This window comes from Vulpes vulpes, chromosome 12, assembly GCF_048418805.1.
Source record: "Vulpes vulpes isolate BD-2025 chromosome 12, VulVul3, whole genome shotgun sequence".
NCBI lineage: Eukaryota > Metazoa > Chordata > Mammalia > Carnivora > Canidae > Vulpes > Vulpes vulpes.
This window is the reverse complement of record NC_132791.1, coordinates 146,419,590-146,440,886: the sequence shown is the minus strand read 5'-3', so window position 1 is coordinate 146,440,886 and position 21,297 is coordinate 146,419,590. Positions and strand designations below refer to the sequence as shown.

The following is a 21,297-nucleotide window of genomic DNA, read 5'->3' as shown; positions in this document are numbered from 1 at the left end:
GTGATTCTGCATCTCAGGCTTCAGAAAGAGCCCCAGCCCATTGCTAGGGCCTTTGTAACACCGTCAGAGACTAGGACACCATACCTGCCCTGAAAATTGTACTATTTGATCCTAGTAACTTCCAACTGTGCCTTTTATATCTGTGGTGCTTGGTTATTAAGGGAAGGGTAAGTCATCCCTCAGTGTCCTTTTGTCTTCTTTATCCTCTTTGCTTTCTTTATTACTGATTCCCCTCTTCCTTCCTCCTAATTCTTTACTTTTCCACTGTACCCTCTAGATCCTCTTTCCTTATAACATTCTCTACCCTCCTCCCTGAGTTTTCTCTGACTCTTTGCAGAATACTCTATCTTCTGCCTTTTTTTTTTTTTTTAAGATTTTATTTATTTATTCATGATAGAGAGAGAGAGAGAGAGAGGCAGAGACACAGGCAGAGGGAGAAGCAGGCTCCATGCAGGGAGCCTGACATGGGATTCGATCCCGGGTCTCCAGGATCGCGCCCTGGCCCAAAGGCAGGAGCTAAACCGCTGCGCCACCCAGGGATCCCCTCTATCTTCTGCCTTAAAGAAAACTTGAGTCTCCCCTTAGGATGTGACCTTCTTGTCTCTTCTGTTATGGGGGAGACTTGTTCTCCCATGTGAACATAGTGTGTTGGGTGATGGTAGTGGTACTAACCTGTCTCCCCCTGCTCCTTCCATCCTTTTCTAAAAGTTTGAACTTATCTTTTCCTTCATGTCTTTCTTGTTATCGCCTCATTTTCCCCCAGTGTTGGCTCTTTGCCCCATTTGCCACTCGGCCCCCCTGCTGTTTACCGTGTGTCAGCTCCTGTGCTGGGATTTACATATAGTAATTTGCTTATTCCTCACAACCTTCTGAATTGGACATTACCATGCTTGTTTTATAGGTGCAGAGAGATGGAAACAGGGTCACAATGTGAGTAGGTGGCATAAGTGCACGTCAAACCCAGGCAGTTTGTCTCTGGAACCTATATTCTATCTGCTAAGGTATTTCCCCTAGTGTGCTTCAAGTCATGTGCAACTTAGATGTCCATCAGTTGGGAATTGGTTACTTTATGGTACATCCAAACCGTGGAGTGCTCTGCAATTATCTGGGAGAGTGAGAGAGCATTATGTACTATATAGGAAAAAACCTCCAAGATACATTAAAAGAAAAAAGCCAGGTGCCAGACATTTGTGTGTGTGTGTGTGTGTGTGTGTGTGTGTGTGTAGAATCTTGTGTGGCTGTGCCTGCAGCACCAGGCCAGGTGGTGTCCCTGAAGTTGCACAGGATTTTGATTTCTCCAGCTGTTTCGTAGGTGGACTCCTGCCGTCCTCATGAGCAGGCATTTCTCCTGGGCTGCAGTTTTCTGCGTGGCAAGAAGACAGCATCAGGTGGCATGTAGCGTGCGATTCTGGGAGTCAGCCCTTGGTTCCGGTCTAGGTTCCTCAGTTCTTAAATGTGTGGTTTTGGGCAAGTCACTTACCTTTTCTGAGCCTCAGTTTTTATAACTTTAAAATGGGAGTGATACCAACCTTGCAGAATTATTGTAACTATTCACATAATTTATCTACTCATTCAACAAATATTTATGCAGCATCACTTTGTGCCAGGCACTGTTTGAAGATTCAAGAATGTAGTAGTAAAGAACTGTAAAGGTTCTGCCCTGATTTAGCTCACCTTCTGGTGAGAGTAGAAACACTTATAAAATAAAGTTAAGTCATATAGAGTAAATGCCGTTGAAATCTATGAAGAGGAAGAAAGGAGAGAGAGGAAGGAAGGAAGGAAGGAAGGAAGGAAAAGAAAGAAAAGAAAAAAGAAAAGAAAAGAAAAGAAAAGAAAAGAAAAGAAAAGAAAAGAAAAGAAAAGAAGGTGAGGAGGGGTGCCACGGGTCGGGTGGAGCAGCAGTGTAGGAGGGTGGTTAGAGAAGTTCTCCCCGGCAAGGCACGTATTAAGCCAAGCCTTGGGGGATCTGAGGGCACACATAGGTACCTAAAGCAAGAGTGTGTCAAGCTGAGGGAACATAAACTAAGTGTTCAAGGTGATAACGGGCTGCCGGTTTGAGAATGACCAGGATTTCAGTGTGGCCGGCACAGTGATGGGCAGAGACGTGAGGTGAGAGAGGTGACAGGAGCAAGAGTAGGCCCTCTAGGTCCCTGCATACTTTTGGCTTTTCTTCGAATTAAATCGATCTGACACGTCAGGGATGCTCAGCAAATACTAACTGTGCTGGTGAGGGTGCTACCAGGATGCTCCACTCTTTTGGGTAGAAGCAAGTTAGATGGAGTGACGTTTAGGATTCTTTTAATAATTATTTTTTTATACCTGTGGAACAGCAGCATAGTAGACTAGAGAGAGCACTTGCAAGACCAGAGACCTGACCCTAAATCCTGTTCTGCTGCTGACCCTCACTGAGTTCCAGCTTACTCATCTGTTAAACCCAGGCAACTGTTCCTGCTCTGCCCACCTCCTCCCAGGGTAGGTGTGTAGAATAAGAACTAAATTTCTGCAAATGCTTTGTAAACAGTAGACCACAGCGCATAGGTATGTTTGCTGAATTACTGTGGGGACCTGGGCTTAGAAGCCATCGAGTCCGGGTTCTCCGCAAACACGGTTACCTCATCTGTGAATGTTTCCCAAAACGAGGCTTCCTGGGGAAGACTGCATGAATGTCACCTTTCTTGACGTGGATTCTGTGTTCCAGTTAATGCAACCTGTGCATGGATTAGGCCCTCGGAACTGACGTCCTGCTGCTGTCAGCAGCGTAAGGTTGAGCCTCTGTGCTGAATTTTACCAGCCTGTTTAACTTTAACTGAGATTAAAGCTCATCATCATAAGGTATTGAACGCGGTCGAGGAAAGTAGACTTAGGGTGCTTTACTGTTAAACACGAGGTAGGTGATGACAGGGGCAAATAGCAGAGGTGGGAAGCTTGAGGCAGAAGCAGCCATGCTGAGCCCAACCCAGAGCTTGCCTGGGTTGCACTCCCTTTTGAGTGTGTGGGACCTAGAATGTGCAGACTGTGTGGCTAATGACTGCAGGGGCTGAGCTGTAGTTGTGGTAGAGAGCACAAAACACCAGGGACTCCCCAGATGAGCAAATCTCAGGAAAGGCATCAAATCAAGGCAAGCTGGGGGATGAAGACCTCTTTCATTCTGCCTTCTGCCTGAATTGGGGAACCAGCAGGACTCTCAGGAGAGCTCTACAATGGGCAGCCTGGGGTGGCTCAGCGGTTTAGCGCCGCCTTCCGTCCAGGGTGTGATCCTGGCATGGAGCCTGCTTCTTCCTCTGCCTGTGTCTCTGCCTCTCTCTCTCTCTCTCTCTCTCTCTCTCTGTGTGTGTGTGTGTGTGTGTGTGTGTCTCTCTCTCTCTGTCTCTCATGAATAAATAAATAAAATCTTAAAAAAAAAAAAAAAAAGGAGAGCTCTGCAAGAGCAACAGCAGCCATTTATTGAGTGCTCACTATGGGCCTAACACTTTACATCTTACACATTTTACAAAGATTGTCTCTTTTATTCCCCAGCAGCCCCATGCAGTAGGCATTACCTTTTGTTATGGGCTGAGTTGTGCCTCTCTTAATTCATCTGTTCAAATCCTGACCCCTAGTACCTTGTAATTTGACTCTTCTTTGGTGATGAGGTCATTAAAGAGGTAATTCAGTTAAATAAGTTCTTGAGGTGGGCCTTAATGTAATATGAGTACTGTAGAGTACTGTAGAGTAGTGTCTTTATAAGAAGAGGATTTGGATGCAGACTTCATAGAGGAAAAGCCCTTTGGAAGACACAGGGAGAAGGCAGCCATCTGTGCAAGCCAAGGAGAGAGGCCTTAGAAGAGACCAACCTTCCCGACACCTTGATCTGAGACTCCTAGCCTCCAGGAGGACTATGAGAAAATAAATTTCTGTTGTTTAAGCCACCTGTTCCGTGGCACTTTGTAATGGCAGCCCTAGCAAATTAATACACCCTTGTTTTATATCTGAGAAGACTAAGGACCAGAGAGAGATTACAAAGCTAGTGGAAGTTCTTGCAGTCATGGCTGGGTAGAGCTGGGTTTGAAATCCAGGGGTGTCTGGGTCCAGAGCTTGTGCCCGTAACTAACATGTTCCACTGAGCTCTGAGTTTTCCAGCTTACCACTGCTTCTCTTCACTTTTGAAAATGCAGCCTGGCACCCAGGTCTCTGACTTGTCCACTGTTTTCACTATTCTACTGTATTTTGTCCCCTGCCACACCACTTTCTTAGAGGTAAGATCCCGGACAGGAATGGCATAAACAGGTCACTTGAGATAGGGGCTTAGTGAATCTGGAAAGATTTGCCTCAGTTTGGGAATTTACTTCCTGGTGCTCTTGCCATGAAACTGAGGTAAAGAAAACTCTTCAAAGTGGTTTGAACCTGCTTAGAAGTGGTGTTAAACCTTCCCCCAAATGGGATAGATACATGTAGTTAGTATTGTACTTCCACTGTTGCTGTCACTGAGAAGTTTGGTGGTTCTTAACCAGCCAGAGTCACCTGGATAACTTTTTAAAAAACACCTAAGCCCTGCTCCTAGGTATTCCATTCTGGGAAGAATGGCATGGAATCTGGGCAGTAATAAGCTCTCCGTCTCCCCACCCCCACCCCCACCACCATTTTAAGTCTTCCCTGATAATGTCGATGTGCCCCTTTAGATGGAAAACTCTTAAAGTTGTAGAATGACTTAGTTCTCTTGTTGGTACTTCTTAACCATTAACATGGTTGCATTCCAACAGCATTAACATCCTAAAATATAACTCTTCCATTTTAGCTTTAATTGTAGGTTTCTGTGTTTTCCCTGGTTCTTTCTACTTTAACCTATTTCAAGGATAGGGGGATATGATGAGAGCCACTGTCCTAACAGAAGACCTCTAAGCCACCATAATTATTCTCTGGTCTTTAGCAGGTCTGAATGTGAGAGCCCCAAAGGTAGACACTACCCAACATTTTTGAAATCTGTTCCTTCTGAGTTCAACTTTTATTATATACAGTTGTGTTTTCCACCCATTCCTCCAGAGGACTCCAGAGTTTAGAAACTGTTGTAGGGTTGTTGAACAGACTGGCTTCTATCCAGTAGAGTAGGAAACTGTAGCCAATAAGATCTGAGTTTGTATTTGTTGGAGGAACTGTTATATTCTCGTTCAGGGCTTCCTGTTCTTTCCTACTGCATTCTTCAGCTTTCATCCTCTATCCAAAGGATAAAGAACAATGTTTTCTTGTCAGAGTAGTGGTTAGTGTTGTAGAACCCAAGGCCAGGGACCGAGGCCGAGAACTTGGGTCTTTAGAGGAATGAACCCTTAAGTTCTTTGTGCGCGTTTATCAGTAAAAATGTTGACTTTACTTCATCAGCATATGGATTGTGTGAATTATGTGCCTAATCATAATATGATTTTATTAATATATGCCTTATAAAATATACCTGCCAGAATAAAATTTTAAAAAGAATGAATAAAACAACAGTGCAACAGAGGTTGTTTTCATTCTGCACTCCAGTGAGGGTCACTTTGGAAGCCACTGCTTTAGAAAATGGTTTTTCCTTAAAAAGGGATTTGGGGGAGTGGCATAGAGATTAATCTCCCAAGATTGGGACTGTTTTGGCTGCAGGCTCCAGTTGTCAATTTGAAGCCTTCGTGAAGAGCGCGTTATATGGGGAAAAAGGTGGGCCCTGGCCGTCTGTGAGAGAGTGCCTTTCTCACTTTGCTGGAATTTCAGTGTTGGATGTCCAGGTACAGTACCAGAGGATAACAAAGGGAGTGAGGCGTGTCTTAAATCCCATTTCAGGAAACTCATTTTCTAAAGCAGACTGTGGTGCATAGTAGGGGAAGCTAGGCTAAAGTTGACTCACAGACTTAGCATAGATCCCAGGTACTGAACTTTCCCACAGCATCCCCAGACCTGGCTTACAGTGAACAGTTATGGGAAGGGAGGTGGAGGTGGCGAAAAGCACCTGGTTGAGGCGGTGTATAGTATTCAATAAGGAATTTGGTGGGAAAGAGGATATGTGGACTCTTATCTGGACTCCTCTGAAACTCCTTGCCCACTGCACAACCTCTGTTGCCATAGATGGAATTGAGCCCTCAGGGCCCACCTGGAGCCAAATCTCACTCCTTGGTGACCCAGATAGTATCCCTTTGTTATCTACCTGGCAGCTATCACAAATTTAAAGCTTTAGGATATACCTAGGTGCTGTGAAGCCCCAATTCTAAAATTAAGTTTGTTATTGTACTTAATAATTAAAAAAGAAGTTGCTTAATAAATTAGTATGCGAACAGTCAAGCCATTCCAGAGTGGAAAGAAAAAAAAATGACATACTTTTACAGGGCTTGACAGAGTACTATAATTTCATAGAATTAAATTGGGAGCTTAAAATAAGGCAACTGGACCAATAAGTATGGCCACCAAAGGGAAGATTAGAAGACAACTATGCTAGTGTTTCATGCCAGTGTTTGCCCACTGTGTGCCAGGCATTGCTGTCTTCCAGTGCTAAGGCCAAGTGGCCATAGTGTACTTGATCTTAGGCAGATAAAGTTTGACCTTTCACTTCCCTAAATGTCAGGTAGTCCTAACTTGATCTAACAAATGATGGTGAGATTTGAAAAAAGTCTAATTAGTCAGCAGTTCTTTATTAAGGGCAGTATTTTTTCCATTCTGAAAGTATATGCTCAATTAAAAAATATTAGAAACTAGAAGAGTGGAAAGGAATCACTCATGTTCCCACCTCAGAAAAAAACACATGAACATATTTCCCACATAATTTCCCAACATGTGGGCACCTTTTTTGTGAAGAGGATGCTTAGGCCTAGAGCCACTATGAGAGGAAGGAGATAGTACAAGTAGATGGCTGTTGGTACAAGAAGCAGCACCTGGGCTGCATGATTAGAAATACCTATTTCTATGTTGAGGCCAGTCCGAATGCATGATGGGGTCACAAAAGACAGCATATGAACATATGGAAGCAGTTTCTTCTGGTGTTACCTGTAATGCTGGAGTAACCCTTTTGCCCATTGGGAACATGTGAGTACCTTGGGTTAGGCACATCATAGCCAATGAACTGAGATCTGCCCGCAAGATAAGCTTTTCCTCACCTCTGTTGAAACTTGCTTTTTCTTTCCCTGTCATAACAGTAGAGTTTGAACATGCCCCCAAGTTTGGCTCTCTTAATTCTGTGTCTTTTTGGAAGAGATGTAACTTATTCTATATCCCTTCTATAATAAATAACATCACAAGTTAGATATTGCAGGGACCATTGGATAATTTCCCTTATGGGAGAAATTAGAAAATAAGCTCCAAGGGAAGCCTAGAATGAACTATGTGTAGTGAAAGCTGAGTTTCTTTTTTTCCTTCTAATCCACTGTGCAGCAATCCTTTTATCAAATACAGTAAGTGAATTACTGTGAAATCGCTATAAAATTCCTAAATGCATTTTTCTTATTTCTGTAGTTACTGTGCTAGATTGCAGACCACAGTGGAGTTTTGCAAGCAATAGGGAACAGATAAAAAAATATATGATATATAATTACACATATATATATCTATAATTTTGGGGGTAGCATAAGATTAATATACTAATCGCTGTTAAAGCTACAAAAGAACACAAATATAATTTTGTTCTTTGCTTCTTTCATAGGAGAGGAAATGGAGGTGATATGACTTGCATAAAGTTACATGAGTAGTTGGGATCCCTGGGTGGCGCAATGGTTTGGCGCCTGCCTTTGGCCCAGGGTGCGATCCTGGAGACCCGGGATCGAATCCCACATCGGGCTCCCGGTGCATGGAGCCTGCTTCTCCCTCTGCCTGTGTCTCTGCCTCTCTCTCTCTGTCTGTGACTATCATAAATTAAAAAAAAAAAAAAAAAAAGTTACATGAGTAGTTAAGAGCAAAGTCAGGACTAATTTGGTGATTTTTTAGTTTAGGGCACTCTCTACTTGTGTCGTGTAACTCCTTAATCTTGGAGTATCTCAAATGCCAAAGCTGGGTTATAAAGTAGCCTATTTTCTTCTAATAAATTTTTGGAGGTTCCAAATAAAAATTTGGAAATTCCTGATAAAAACTTCTTTCTGGGTGGTATACATATACATTTGATTATTCCATCAACTGAAAATATTTCATTGACTCATTGGAATTGGGAAATGTCTTGCATTTGATTATGTTTTGTTTTTGGCATTTAGGTTTTCCTAGGACATTAGTTCAGGCTGAAGCCCTGGACAAAATCTGTGAGCTGGATCTAGTGATCACTTTGAACATTCCATTTGAAACACTCAAAGATCGTCTCAGCCGACGTTGGATTCACCCTCCTAGTGGAAGGGTATATAACCTGGACTTCAATCCACCTCACGTACATGTAAGAATATACCAAGTACTTTTACAGACTGACAAGAAAGAGGCAAGTTGTAAAATATAGGAAGGATATGAATAGATTATTCAAAAAAGGGCAAATCTACATGGCCACAGGTATTTGAAATTTTTTAATTCACCAGTGGTCAAGAAACGCAAATTAGGGTTTATAACATCTGTTGCTGGTGGGGATCTGGAAAATGGCACTCTTATCTTTATTAGGCATATAATGTTTTAATAGTGTTTTAATTTATTTTTTTTTTTAAGATTTTATTTATTTGACACAGAGAGAAAGAGCACAAACAGTGGGGAGCAGCAGGTGGAGGGAGAGGGAGAAGCAGGCTCCACACTGAGCAGGGAGCTGGACTCAGGGTGTGTTCTTAGGATCCCGGGATTATGACCTAAGCTGAAGGCAGATGCTTAACCACCCGAGCCACTCAGGTGTCCCTTAATAGTGTTTTTAGAAAGCAACCTAGCAATGTACATCAACATTTTAAAATATGTATTTCATTCAACCCACTGCTGGGAGTATAGGTTGTAGAAATGAAAGCATTAGCAGGTAAGGTCCTGTACACAGTGATGCTTACTTCAGTAATGATTTTAGAGAAAAAACAAAATCTGAAAACAGAAATGAATGTTCACTTATAGGGGATGACTAAATGAACGAGAGAATATCTATCATGGAATATCTATATCATGTACTCAGTGAAAAGAATGGCTTCATGCTTTCCGCTTTGATCTGAAGTACTATTTCCTCCAAGGATTACTGAATATGAAAAGTAAATATTGGGCAGCTCCGGTGGCACAGTGGTTTAGTGCTGCCTGCAGCCCAGGGTGTGATCCTGGAGACCCGGGATCGAGTCCCACGTCGGGCTCCCTGCATGGAGCCTGCTTCTCTCTCTCTCTCTCTGTGTGTCTCTCATGAATAAATAAATAGAATCTTAAAAAAAAAAAAAAAAAAAGTAAATAGCACAATGATTCCATTTTTGGAAAACAGTGACCCTCCTTCTTTACACATATCTGTTTGTATGTGGATATGTGCTCTCCAGCTTCATAAGAGCAGGGATAAATAGGGCTAGGCCTGAATAAAGACCTGGGGTCATAGTGGGTGATATCATGGGAGTGATGACAGTGAGGGTGTAAAGGGACTGGGAGGACTAGAAGAATAAACAGTTCCAAAAATGACATGTGTTTACATGAAATAAACCTATGTAAAGGTACATGTTTAAAGAAGCTTTTTAAGTGAACAAATTCATTTAAAGAGCTTGTTCTTTCTGGTAAAGACATGAATTAGTTCAATGTGATTCTTACCTCTAGTTATTGCATGTTAGTGTTACTTGCGATCATCCAAATGTGGAAGGGGTGACAATTCCGTTGTATTGGATTAATGTATATGGAATTGGTAGACCTGATTATAGTCAGTCAATAATTACTACTGAAAACCAACTTCAGGGATCCCTGGGTGGCGCAGCGGTTTGGCGCCTGCCTTTGGCCCAGGGCGCGATCCTGGAGACCCGGGATCGAATCCCACGTCGGGCTCCTGGTGCATGGAGCCTGCTTCTCCCCCTGCCTGTGTCTCTGCCTCTTTCTCTCTCTGTGTGACTATCATAAATTTAAAAAAAAAAATTAATTAAAAAAAATAAAAATTAAAAAAAATAAAAAAAAGAAAACCAACTTCAAGAGCTGGGATGCCTTCCCAGCTCCCGAGTGCCATAGATATGGTAAAGTTCCAGTGAGTCTTGTTCATTTGGGCAAAGCACTAGTTGCCTTTTGAAGTCTTCTTTTTAAATCTAATAAATACTTCTGGAATTCTTTTTTAGGTCCCTTCCTCCTTTCTCTCTCAAGAAATTAGTATGGGGGGAAAAACAGATGGAGGGGTAAAGAGGATTCTGAATATGTACTGAAGTCCAGCACAGATGCTTCGCATTTTAGCTCTGCCTAGACTTGCTGAAGCAAAGATTCTAGTAAAGTTTGAGAACCTTTAACACTGAGTTGTTATTCAAAGACTGGGTATCCTAAAAGAACACCTGCAATTACAGTGGTGCCTCCAAAGACCGCAGTGAAAGTGTTTGTCTACCAGCCCCTGTGGCCCAGCTCTCCCAGAAGGAGAGATGCTGTCACCTTAGCATCATTCTGCTTTTTCTAGAAAAAAAGTTATATTTACTGGTGATCTGAGGTCCTGGAAATGACTTCTGAGCTTTGAAGCTCTAAGTAAAATAAAATTGAAGAGAATATAGGTGATGTACAGCCTTCTCCCACCCCCATCTCACCTGTTGGGTCAGGATAACAACCATGGAATACACATGTGATGATTATGGGGCTCACCAATAAATCATAAGTACAAGTTATGTGCCAAGGCCCTGAGCTATAATGGAATTTTAGTGTGTTTCAAATTTATAACTGGTTTCTGATTATCCAGTTGAGTTTCCTGAGCCTTTTGGTTCTGCTCTAGCCTGCTTCTGGATAGATTTGTTTCTTGTGACTATCTCCCCTGGTGGGTAAGAATCATGGACATGGAAGCAAGATCCTCTATATGTCTGTGTTGCTGTTTATAAGTAGGTACGTTTCCTGAAGAGGTTAAAATACATAAAAAATTAGGGTTTCTAAATTGCAATTTTTAATTCTCAGAATGTTTGTTCCTGATTATCATAGGTATATAATCCATGCCTATTTTAATCTACCTTTAGGTACATCATTATGTGAGCTAGTAAAATAACTTGAGTAAGCTTAATCTCAGGGAAGAATTTGAAAGCTAGCAGAGGCAAGGCTGAGATGCCTTCTCCTAGATTTGTGTTCTCCAAAGGAAACTAGTTGGTTTTGAGACATTTTTCTTTTTTTTTCTTTTAAAGATTGTATTTATTTATTTTAGAGAAAGAAAGTGTGCAAGAGTGGGGAGGGGCAGAAGGGAGTGAGAGAATTTCAAACAGACTCCCTATTGAGTGCAGAGTCTGATGGGGGAGGAGGACTCCATCTCATAAATCTGAGATCATGACCTGAGTGAAACCAAGAGTCAGATGCTCAACCAGTTGAGCCGAGGTACTCCCTAGACATTCGATTTTCCATATTAATAATTCAAACTTTAGAAAACAAGGCAGTTTGAGGAATGTTTAGAGGGCCAGAGTGACATTGTCTGAAGGCTGTTTTTTGTTGGAAGAGGCAGCATGGAGCTTTAAACTGTAAATTAATTAATTAATTTATTCATTTTTAAAGATTTTATTTATTTATTTATTTATTTATGAGAGATGCAGAGAGAGAGAGAGGCAGAGACACAGGCAGAGGGAGAAGCAGGCTCCATGCAGGGAGCCTGACTTGGGACTCGATCCTGGGTCTCCAGGATCACACCCTGGGCTGAAGGTGGCGCTAAACCGCTGAGCCACCCAGGCTGCCCTAAACTGTAAATTTAAAGTATCATTTATCGGGGGATCCCTGGGTGGCTCAGCGGTTTAGTGCCTGCCTTGGGCCCACGGTGTGATTCTGGAGTCCCGGGATCGAGTCCCACATCGGGCTCCCTGCATGGAGCCTGCTTCTCCCTCTGCCTGTGTCTCTGTTTCTCTCTCTGTGTGTCTTTCATGAATAAATAAATAAAATCTTTAAAAAATAAATAAATAAAAAAATAAAGTATCATTTATCAACAGCACTGGAACATGTTTGGAAAGATCTGAGAAGTTCATAAAGATTTCGTGTCAGCTCTCACAAAAGGTTAACATTACTGTTAAGAGTGCTATTTCTTTTTCAATTACTTTCACTGTTACCATTGTCGCTCAGGCCTGATTCATCATGTGGTAAGGGTCAAAGGTGAATACATGGATTTTTTGCACAGAAAAATTTTTTTTTGGAATGACCCAGGTGTTGGCTGTATTAACTGATGTCTATGGTATTTGTAGGGGATTGATGACATCACGGGTGAGCCGTTAGTCCAGCAGGAGGATGATAAACCTGAAGCGGTGGCTGCCAGGCTAAGGCAGTACAAGGATGTGGCAAAGCCAGTCATTGAATTATACAAGTGAGTGTATTTCAACATTTTCATGGCAGACGGTCTGTTAGAACCATGTGGCGCCCAGTGGGAAGGATGCCAGGCTGAGGTAGGGTGGTGTTTCTTTAAGCTAGATAAACCCAAAAGGCCCAGTATCTCCCTGGGAGTCCAGTGAAATGCTAGGATTGTATCTGAGAGAAACAGTCTGGTCTTTTATGCTGAAATTCTTGTAATACAGGGACCAAAACCTGATCATCTTTGTGTGGTTGTAAAATTCTGTCTAGGATTATTGTTATCGTTCTTTTCAAGGATCTGAAATATAATGGTTTATATTTTGATACTGCCACATGTAAAAATCTCATTTGGATAGAAGATTAGAAGGGTACTTTTGCCTAGATATGCCTAGTGGGAATTTTTTTTTTAAGATTTTATTTATTAAAAAAAAGATTTTGTTTATTTATTCATGAGAGACAGAGAGAGAGGCAGAGACAAAGGCAGAGGGAGAAGCAGGCTCCATGCAGGGAGCCTGATGTGGGACTCGATCTCAGGACTCGGGGATCATGTCCTGAACCAAAGGCAGATGCTCAACTGCTGAACCACCCAGGCGTCCCTGTCTAGAGGGAATTTAACAACAACAACAAAAAAGGCTAAAGCTATAAGCTACAGATGACAAATTCAAATGGCTGCACGGGCCAGGCAGTTACTAGAAATGGGTGTCAGACCCCATGGGGGATGTTAATCTGGGCAATTGAATGACAGTTGAACTGTACAGCTCCTATGCTGTTCTAGCCAGTTATTACCACAGGGTACTCAGGCCCAGAGTGGCCAGTGATCCCTGTTTTTCAAGAGAAGCAGAAATCTGGCTGTGTGGGGAGAAAAAAAAAATACCCAGTTTTTATATTGGCAACAAATAGCATTTTTAACATCTTGCAAACTGAGCAAAACCCATGTGCAGACTGCATTCAGGACAGCTGTCTACAGCCTCTGCTGACCTTTTTTTTTTTTTTTTTCCTGCTGACCTTTTAACTCCCAAATACTTTAGTAAGTCTTTAGATCAGAAATTCTTGATCATGTCGTTATGATACATTCTGTGTTTTGTGATCTATTTTAAGTGATAAGGGTTTTACAGTACCAGAGTTTCTCAATGATTTGTTTTTTGAAAGTGCATACTGAGGCAGATTTGGGATTGTTCATATAATGTTACTCTTGGATATGTTTTAAACAGGAGAAGAGGGGAGGTGTCATGGCAAGGATGCCAGAACTGTAAAAACGCTCAGTGCGGGTGTTGATAGATTTGAGGGGGCTGCTTTGGCACTTGGCAGTGTGTGTGATAGACCATGAGATCATGCTTGTTGTATATCCAGGATCTTCACCTGTTCCAATACCATGTTATAAGGAAGACTAAAATGCCTTCATGTGTTGGGTTTTGTTTTTCAGAAGCCGAGGAGTGCTCCACCAATTTTCTGGAACGGAGACTAACAAAATCTGGCCCTATGTTTACACACTTTTCTCAAACAAGATCACCCCTATCCAGTCCAAAGAAGCATACTGAGCCCACCCAATGGAAGAACCAGGAAAATGTCGTTCATTCAGTTGTATGTGTAGTATTGGTGCCGTGTCCAAGTTAGAAGCTAGTGGGGATAGCTTTCAGCGTCTTTTCTAGTTTAACTGGTGGACTGAAATGAAAATGAATGAGTAGAATGCGTTCCTGAAGAGGCTCCTCTCTGCCTTTCACAAGAAGGGTCACCTACACGTGTCTAAGATGCCTCTGCACATCTCAAGCACTTCACAGGAAAGCAAGTCCAGTCTGAATTTCCAACGGCGTCTAACCCAAACTCTCGCTGATTTACAATCGTCATGTTGTTGCCATAGTAGCCTTCTCACATGTGACACTGTCGGCCTCTGGTTTCCCTGTCCCCCAAAAGCTGTTGAACCACAGCATCAGGAGGCCTGAAAAGGCCCAGGGCAGTAGCCACAGCCTTGTCCCAAGTTTTCTGGTAGGTGCCCCTCCTGATGACTGTGTGATGGAAGCCAGTTGCTCTTTGTGGTTGCTGCTCTGGCCTTGAGTGACTGTCCACAAGTTATTTTTTTCTCTTAGGAGTGATACCTTTTCTGCATCCATGCTCCATAGAGTCTTTCCTTTGCAGACATCATGGAATGAAAGGATTTGGCTTCTACTATTTATATTAAACTGTATTTTTTTTTTACATCTGCTTTCTCCCTTCCTAGGCTATGAAGCAATACAGATAGTTACTGCTTTTATCCCTCTCAGATCCCTTTCTAAGAACTGAGAGCGAGGGGAGGGCATCGCTTCCTGCACCAGGAACAGAGTTCTGCAAAGGGTCTACTTACGCTGCTGGGCTGACTCTTATGGGGTGACACTGCCCTTTGCTTTTATTGTGAAAAAATAAAATCCTCCAAGCCTTTGGGAGTCTTCAAAAAAAAAAGAGATGCTTACCGACATAAATGTTAAAGGATCATATCTTGTGTATAGAAGTAATAACACCATATGAAATTATTGCACTAAAAGAATGGTTTAGCTTTTTATTCAAGACAAAAAAATGTATTTTGAGATGCTGCTAAATATTGATGCTGACAGTGTTTTTCTCCTGTGAGTGACCCAAGCATATTATAAATAGTTGGTAAGGGGAAGGGAGCCTGTGGGTTGAGGAAAATGTTGCACTAGCTGTGTCCAGATTAAGTATGACAGCTTGATGATTATGGGAAAACAAATTCTTAGAGCTTTTTTTTCTATTCCAAAGATGCTTTCTATGGGGTGGCCATTAAGTCTAGAAATATAGATAATACAATTTTGTCATTCTTTGTAATTGTAATATCAATAAATCATTTATTAAAGATTTGCCTACTTTCCAGACTTGGTGGCCACCTAATGTAATTCTTGCTCTCCTCTGGGAAGGACAATGAAATTTATTCCTGTTGCCTTAAAAATAAATACCCTTCTCCATGCATTGTGATTGTCCCTAAGGAAGGTCCTTTGCTATTCCTGGGAGCGACTTCTGACTAACTTTTCATACTGGAGAGGCAAAAAAAAAAAAAAAAAAAAAAAAACCTATTTCAGCATGCCAATTATGTTGCAATGTGTTATTTATTTTCTGAACATGTCCCAGCAAATCTCCAGTTAATTCCCTGGCATAACGGTTCTGTATAGTAATGATTGCGTCTTCCTTACAAAAACTGCCCCACCCTTGCCAGTTCCTCTCCCTCTATTCCTTCATGTGACTGTTCTTTGACTACCCTAGTGGAAACATAGACTGGTCTCCTCCTCATTCTCTGAATCACCATGTTACTTTTTAGGTTTATGCAATAGAAGTGCCCAGTTCAGGTCTATGAAACATCAGTGCGTGATACAGTCTTCCGAGTGCTTCAGAAGAGCCATGTTTGAATGTCAGTTGGTGGGATCAGGGTGAAAATCAGACAGATAGGTACAGCTCAGGTATCCTGGGGAACCAGGTATAGAGAAAACAAGTCTGAAATGAGGAAAATTGCACAATTCAGATTAGTATTGCCATGGAGACAATTTCCACAAACAAGGAAAAGTAGAGCGTTAAGGCTATTATATGGGTAATTCAAGAAAGGAAAGTTTGTGTCCTACTAGAAGCAGACAGATCTTCACAAATGCTTCCCTTAGTTCTTTGGTCTTTAACAGACTCCCTTTGGAGTTCGTGAGAGAGGTACGGGAAATGGGAAATGGCTGGTCCCTGATGCCATGCCCTAGTCCTCTGTCCTTGCCTCCTCTCCTCCAGCAAAACAGACTGTTACAGTCAGCATTAGAGTCCTTCAGTGTGTCAGTGGCATTTGCTATTTCTGAGGCAGCCCAGCAGTTGAGGGTCCTGTGCTTGGTGAGACCAATAAAAAATACAGACACCTTTCCCATGGTCTTTGAAAGATGATAACTTATTTCATGCACAGTGGCCTAAAAAGTCTGTGTCTGATTTTCTTCAACAAGCTCTCTCTAGGTTTTCCTCCAGTTTTGTGAAAAATTAAAATTCCCTTGAAAATATTTTGACAAAAACAAAAGGAACATGTTTTTTTAAGATTTTTTTAAAAATTTACCTATTCATGAAAGACACAGATAGAGAGAGAGAGGCAGAGGCAGAGGGAGAAGCTGGCTCCATGCAGGGAGCCCAACGTGGGACCGATCCCGGGACCCCAGGATCAGGCCCTGGGCCGAAGGCGGCACTAAACCTCTGAGCCACCTGGGCTGCCCAAAAAGGAACATTTTTCCTTCATTTTCCTTCTACTGCCACACATACAGTTCCTTCAGAGTTACGCAAAGGAAGTAGTTTGTGCCTATGATTCCTAACCTGTTCCCGTATTCTGAGATTCTAGCCAGCTCTGAATTCATTTTGCTTTCCACTATCTGAACAGGCTTCCCACGTACTTAGAACTTGGAAACATTGCTGTGTTTAATATCCTCTTAACACTAAGGCATACATAAAATAAGTACCATTTATGGAAGGCCTTTGGGGATGATAGGAGCAGTTCTAGGACCTTTACAAACATCCCCTTTAATCTTTCAAGCACCCTTTGGGATAGGCATGATGCCATGTTTATAAACAAAGAAGGCAGGGGCCAGAGATGTGAAGCATCTTGCCCAGGCTCTTGCTGCCAGTAAACAGCACAGCCAGGATTCACACCCAGGTTTCCCTAACCTGCAGCTCCCTAACCTGCAGCCTGACTTTGCTCCTGGATGTTTACTGTGTCCTATCCCAGCCAACCCAGGGTGATGAGCCTGCTTGATTTTGTTAGTAGCTCCAAGCGGCCTCACATCAAAAGGAGCAAAAGTGACATAGCTCTACATAGGACTGTTCCTTTTTTCCCCTCTTTGCTTAAGCAAAGGGAGCTGCTAGAGGAAGGTCTGAGCCTTGATCTTTTATAACTACTCACTTATAAAATGAATGGCTGTTGAAGTAGGCTAGGCTTGTGTTCAAGCGAAATCTTTGGAGGAGTCAGGTTCATGTTCCTCACCTACCCTTTTGGTGTTCATGGTGTTATACCCCTGAATGGACCTTTATCCTTGAGCCACCCCCAGCTACAGTGTTCACTGTAGACCTGGGCTGCTGGGAGATCTCCACATGCTACTCACTTTTTTCCCCTGATACCAGAACAAATCAGTACCTCACTCTTACCCCCTAATAAGGCCCTGATAAAAGACTGGCCCTTCCTGAAGTGCTGACTGGTGAACAGAAGGCCATTGAGCCACTAACATAGGGTAATCCTTGATTTTTGTACCATCTTTCCTATATCACACTACACATCAACATGATTCTGAATGCCAAATTCACACCTTTGCCTGCCATCCGATATGGTGGCTCTGCTTGTGCACAATTCTGACAGTAACTGGGGGAAACGCTTCCTACCTTCCCCAAGGTCACTCCTTGCCACCCTCCAGCAACCAAGCTCACATGAGCTCCAGCTTTACCCAGGCTGTGCCGCTCTTTTTGGTAGGAAAGGAAAAAGGTAAGAAGAGCCACGGTTGAGGATTCTCGGAAAGAGGTACTGCTGTGGCTTCTCCTACCACTTAAAATGTTGAGACAGGATAGTTGTAGGGACAAGGGTACCTGTGCAAAATCATAAATAGGACTTTTATAAAATTCAGTTCACTGTATACTGATTTCAGTATTTTACTTTGGCTAAACAGCTTATCAGCCTGCCGGGAGTCTTGGTAATTACTATTGATTGGTACTTCATGCTAAGCATATTATATGCATTGTCTAATTAAATCCCCAACAATTACCCTACATGATAGATACTTCAGTTATCCTGCCTCCTTGTGTAAAAACTGAAGACATCTTGTTTACTTAAACTTGTGTTTTCATGTACCTATAGGGATTAATCAGGAAATTAAAAAAGGCTTTTTTTTTATTGTACCTTTTCCTCCTTGGAGCTCCCCATACTAATTAATGGGTAAAACAGTGTTATTTGTACCTGGAATCTTTGCTTTTGGTGCTCTGGTGCTGAGGTAAGAAATGAGCACTCAGTGGGTCCTGGTGGTAGTTGCACACTGTATAAACAGAGGGCATACATCTCATCTGCACTCTGCTGACTTACAGGATCTTGGGAGACATTCCTATCTACCTGATGATTTCATTTATTACCTTTCATTTACTTTGATATTTACCTTTCAGTATTTTTTCTTCCCACAGTTTTTCCAGAAACGCAATTAATTCATAAGGCCAAGTCACATTCTTATTATGAATTACTTTCAATTCCCCTGCATTTTTAGTAACTCCCTTGTCTATTTAGTGTCTCAAAAGAAGAAGTTAGCAACGGAGACTTTTTCTAAAATGGAGGTGTGGTCTGGTCATAAGTTATCATCCCTTTCCACATATAACTGATTCAGTCTGGTTTCTAGATGAAAAATGTTACAAGACCCAGATGTCGGGAAACCATGAAGCTGTGTTTCAACTATGAAGATAAATCTGCTTCCTGCATCTGTTGAGATATACTATAATTACAATTGCTCATAAATGCCATACCTTATCTCTCTTTTAACAAATTGCACAAGTCTTGCCAAAATAAATGCCATTATCTGTATGTATGCTTCAGGGAATCCCCCCAATTTGATCAGTGTGTTTGTGCCTCTGGGGCGGGAGGGAGGGAGAAGTAGGGAGAGAGGGAGATGGAGAGATGGTAAACATCTCCAAAAGGATGAGAATCCTTGGATGACGTGGGTATGCATTCCTTCTGGTAATAAGCTATTCCAGGCAACAATGTCATTCTGGAAATAAAAAGGTTTCCTGTTGAAAACTTTGCCAAGGAGCAGCGCACCTTGAAATTCTCCCTGGGGTTGATATGTGTCTAATTCCATCTCATAAAACTGTTCGTTTTGAAGCTTTGGCTGTTACGTCAGAAATGTACTAAATAAAAACTGTATTTAATTTAGAGAAGTAAAGGGAAGAAAAAACCTCTTTATGTAAGCTTCAAGGTGTTAGGGCTTAGAGGGCTTTTCTAGTTTCATGAGAATTTGTACTACTGATTTTTATATATTCCTATTTTTGAGATGAACAGATCTCTGGGGGAAATTGTTGCATTACAATGGTGTTTCACTGTGACCCCTATCAAGCTCAAATCTGTTCTCTAAGCCAATGACAGCTTGTCACTTCGGTTTACTGTCCTGTGAAAAGTCAGCTCCAGTTTCCCAGAAGTTGTGTATTTATGATGAGTCATTGCTTCTCCTCAGTGTGAAAGTTGTCAGCCCTTTTGATTTGGGTGTACATGCTTAAAAGTATCTAAACTTGTATTCTAATCTGTACATGCTCTCCTAACTGTTAAATTGTGTTATTGACTACTTTGGTTATCTTGCTTGAAGATTGATTCCTACTTTTTAATTTGATAGAAATAAAGGTTTTTTTCTGCTTATAACTAGTGCATTAATTTAACATTTGTATAGATTTTTACACTCGAGAGTATACATCTTCTCATTTATGCTATTCTGCAGCCACTTCATTATCAACAGTGTTATCTCCAATTTGCAGATGAGGAGAATAGAGAACAACACACTGTCACCTGGATGAGGTGACAGTGGTAGCAGAGCAAGACCTGAACACATAAGCATTGTGATCCTGAACACATAAGCATTGTGATCCCCAGTCTCCTTTTCTGCAACACCATGTTGCCTCACTTCGTATACACTCAAGCACCTTATTTGTCTAGCACTTTATTCTTTACATATTTTCATAAACATTCTTTAATTTTGTTCTTGAAACAACTGAATGATGTGAGTAGATTCTCCCCCTGTTTTGCAGATCAAGAGACTGGATCAGAGTGTGTGAGTTCAAGGTCATAGTGTCCAGGACCTTTTTCAGCAGAAGCAGAAAAGTCAGCAGGCCTGGCTAGTGGAAGCTAGAGCCATGGAGGAAATGCAGCCTTTGCAGAAGCCTCTCTATGATTTGTGGGTGCGGAGGATGCCCTGGATTCTAACCTCCTCCAGTTTCCTGCAGAGGCTTCCCATTAGCTGAGTTCAAAAGTCAGCTGACATAGGAGCCGCAGAAACGTGTTCCACAGGCTCCATGCCCCTGGAAAGGTAAACTGGATATGATGGCAATGTCGGTAGACTTTATTAATGTTAAAGCCATTCACCCTTTAGGAGAGTTTTACACTTCTGCCCCATTAGCATTATGCTTGGGCATACTGATTTGCTTTAGCCAATGAAATGTGAGCAGAAATGAAGTGTGCCACTTTCTAAGTGGAAGTCAGGAGCCAGAGCATGGTCATCAATCTCTTTCCCTCTCCAATGAGACTGTCTGTGTCCTGGGGCTCTTCTTTCAACTGGGATCCTAAAATGGATGTGGAGCAGGATTAATAGTGTGCAGGATTAATAGTGTGCATGAAAAGTGAACCTTTGTTTTTATCATCCACTGGGATTTGGGTGGAGTTTGGTACAACAGCATAATTTAGTCCATGCTGACTGATACAAAATGGGCCTAAGACTAGTATATCATGTCACTGAGTTATAACTTTGATTCTCTTATTAAGCACCATTAGGCTCTGGGGATGCAAAGATGAGTAAGACCCAATTTTCACCCTTCACTTAGTCTCCTGGAAGAGATGGAAATAGATAACTACACATAACTGTTGGAATTAATCACTGGCTTATAATGGAGACAATACAGAGGTAGTGACTTTCTTGGCTGGCCAATAAGACCAAGTAAGAACTAGCATTTGAGCTGGATGATGCAGGGAAGAGGGAACCCAAGCTGAGGGAATGGTGTGTGGGCAGAAGTATTAGCACCTGTGCCAGGTGAAGGCCAGAAAGGTATCAGGCAGGCCTGGGGAAATAGGTTGTATTGGGAAGATGTACTGACCTCGTCTTTTTTTTTTTTTTTTTTTTTAATACTGACCTGGTCTTTGTTTGCAGTAGACAGTAGACTATGCCAGAAAGTGACTCATCACATATACATGAAAAAATTGTATTACAGGTCTAAACTAAAATGTGGTATAGCTCAACACAAAGGGAAGGCTGG

At 42.0% G+C, this 21,297-nt stretch overlaps 1 protein-coding gene across 9 annotated transcripts in view; it reads left to right on the top strand.

Moving 5' to 3' along the window:
* The window catches only part of AK4 (adenylate kinase 4), a 68,868-nt gene extending 49,172 nt beyond the window's left edge, over positions 1–19,696 (top strand). For all 9 annotated transcript variants that reach the window (XM_072730694.1, XM_072730695.1, XM_072730701.1 and 6 more), the window contains 3 exons: positions 8,172–8,344; positions 12,222–12,340; positions 13,748–19,696. In XM_072730694.1, coding sequence (XP_072586795.1) covers positions 8,172–8,344; positions 12,222–12,340; positions 13,748–13,862 — 407 coding nt within the window. In that variant the 3' untranslated portion in view covers positions 13,863–19,696. The remainder of the gene's footprint in view (positions 1–8,171; positions 8,345–12,221; positions 12,341–13,747) is intronic.
* Positions 19,697–21,297: the final 1,601 nt, after the last annotated feature.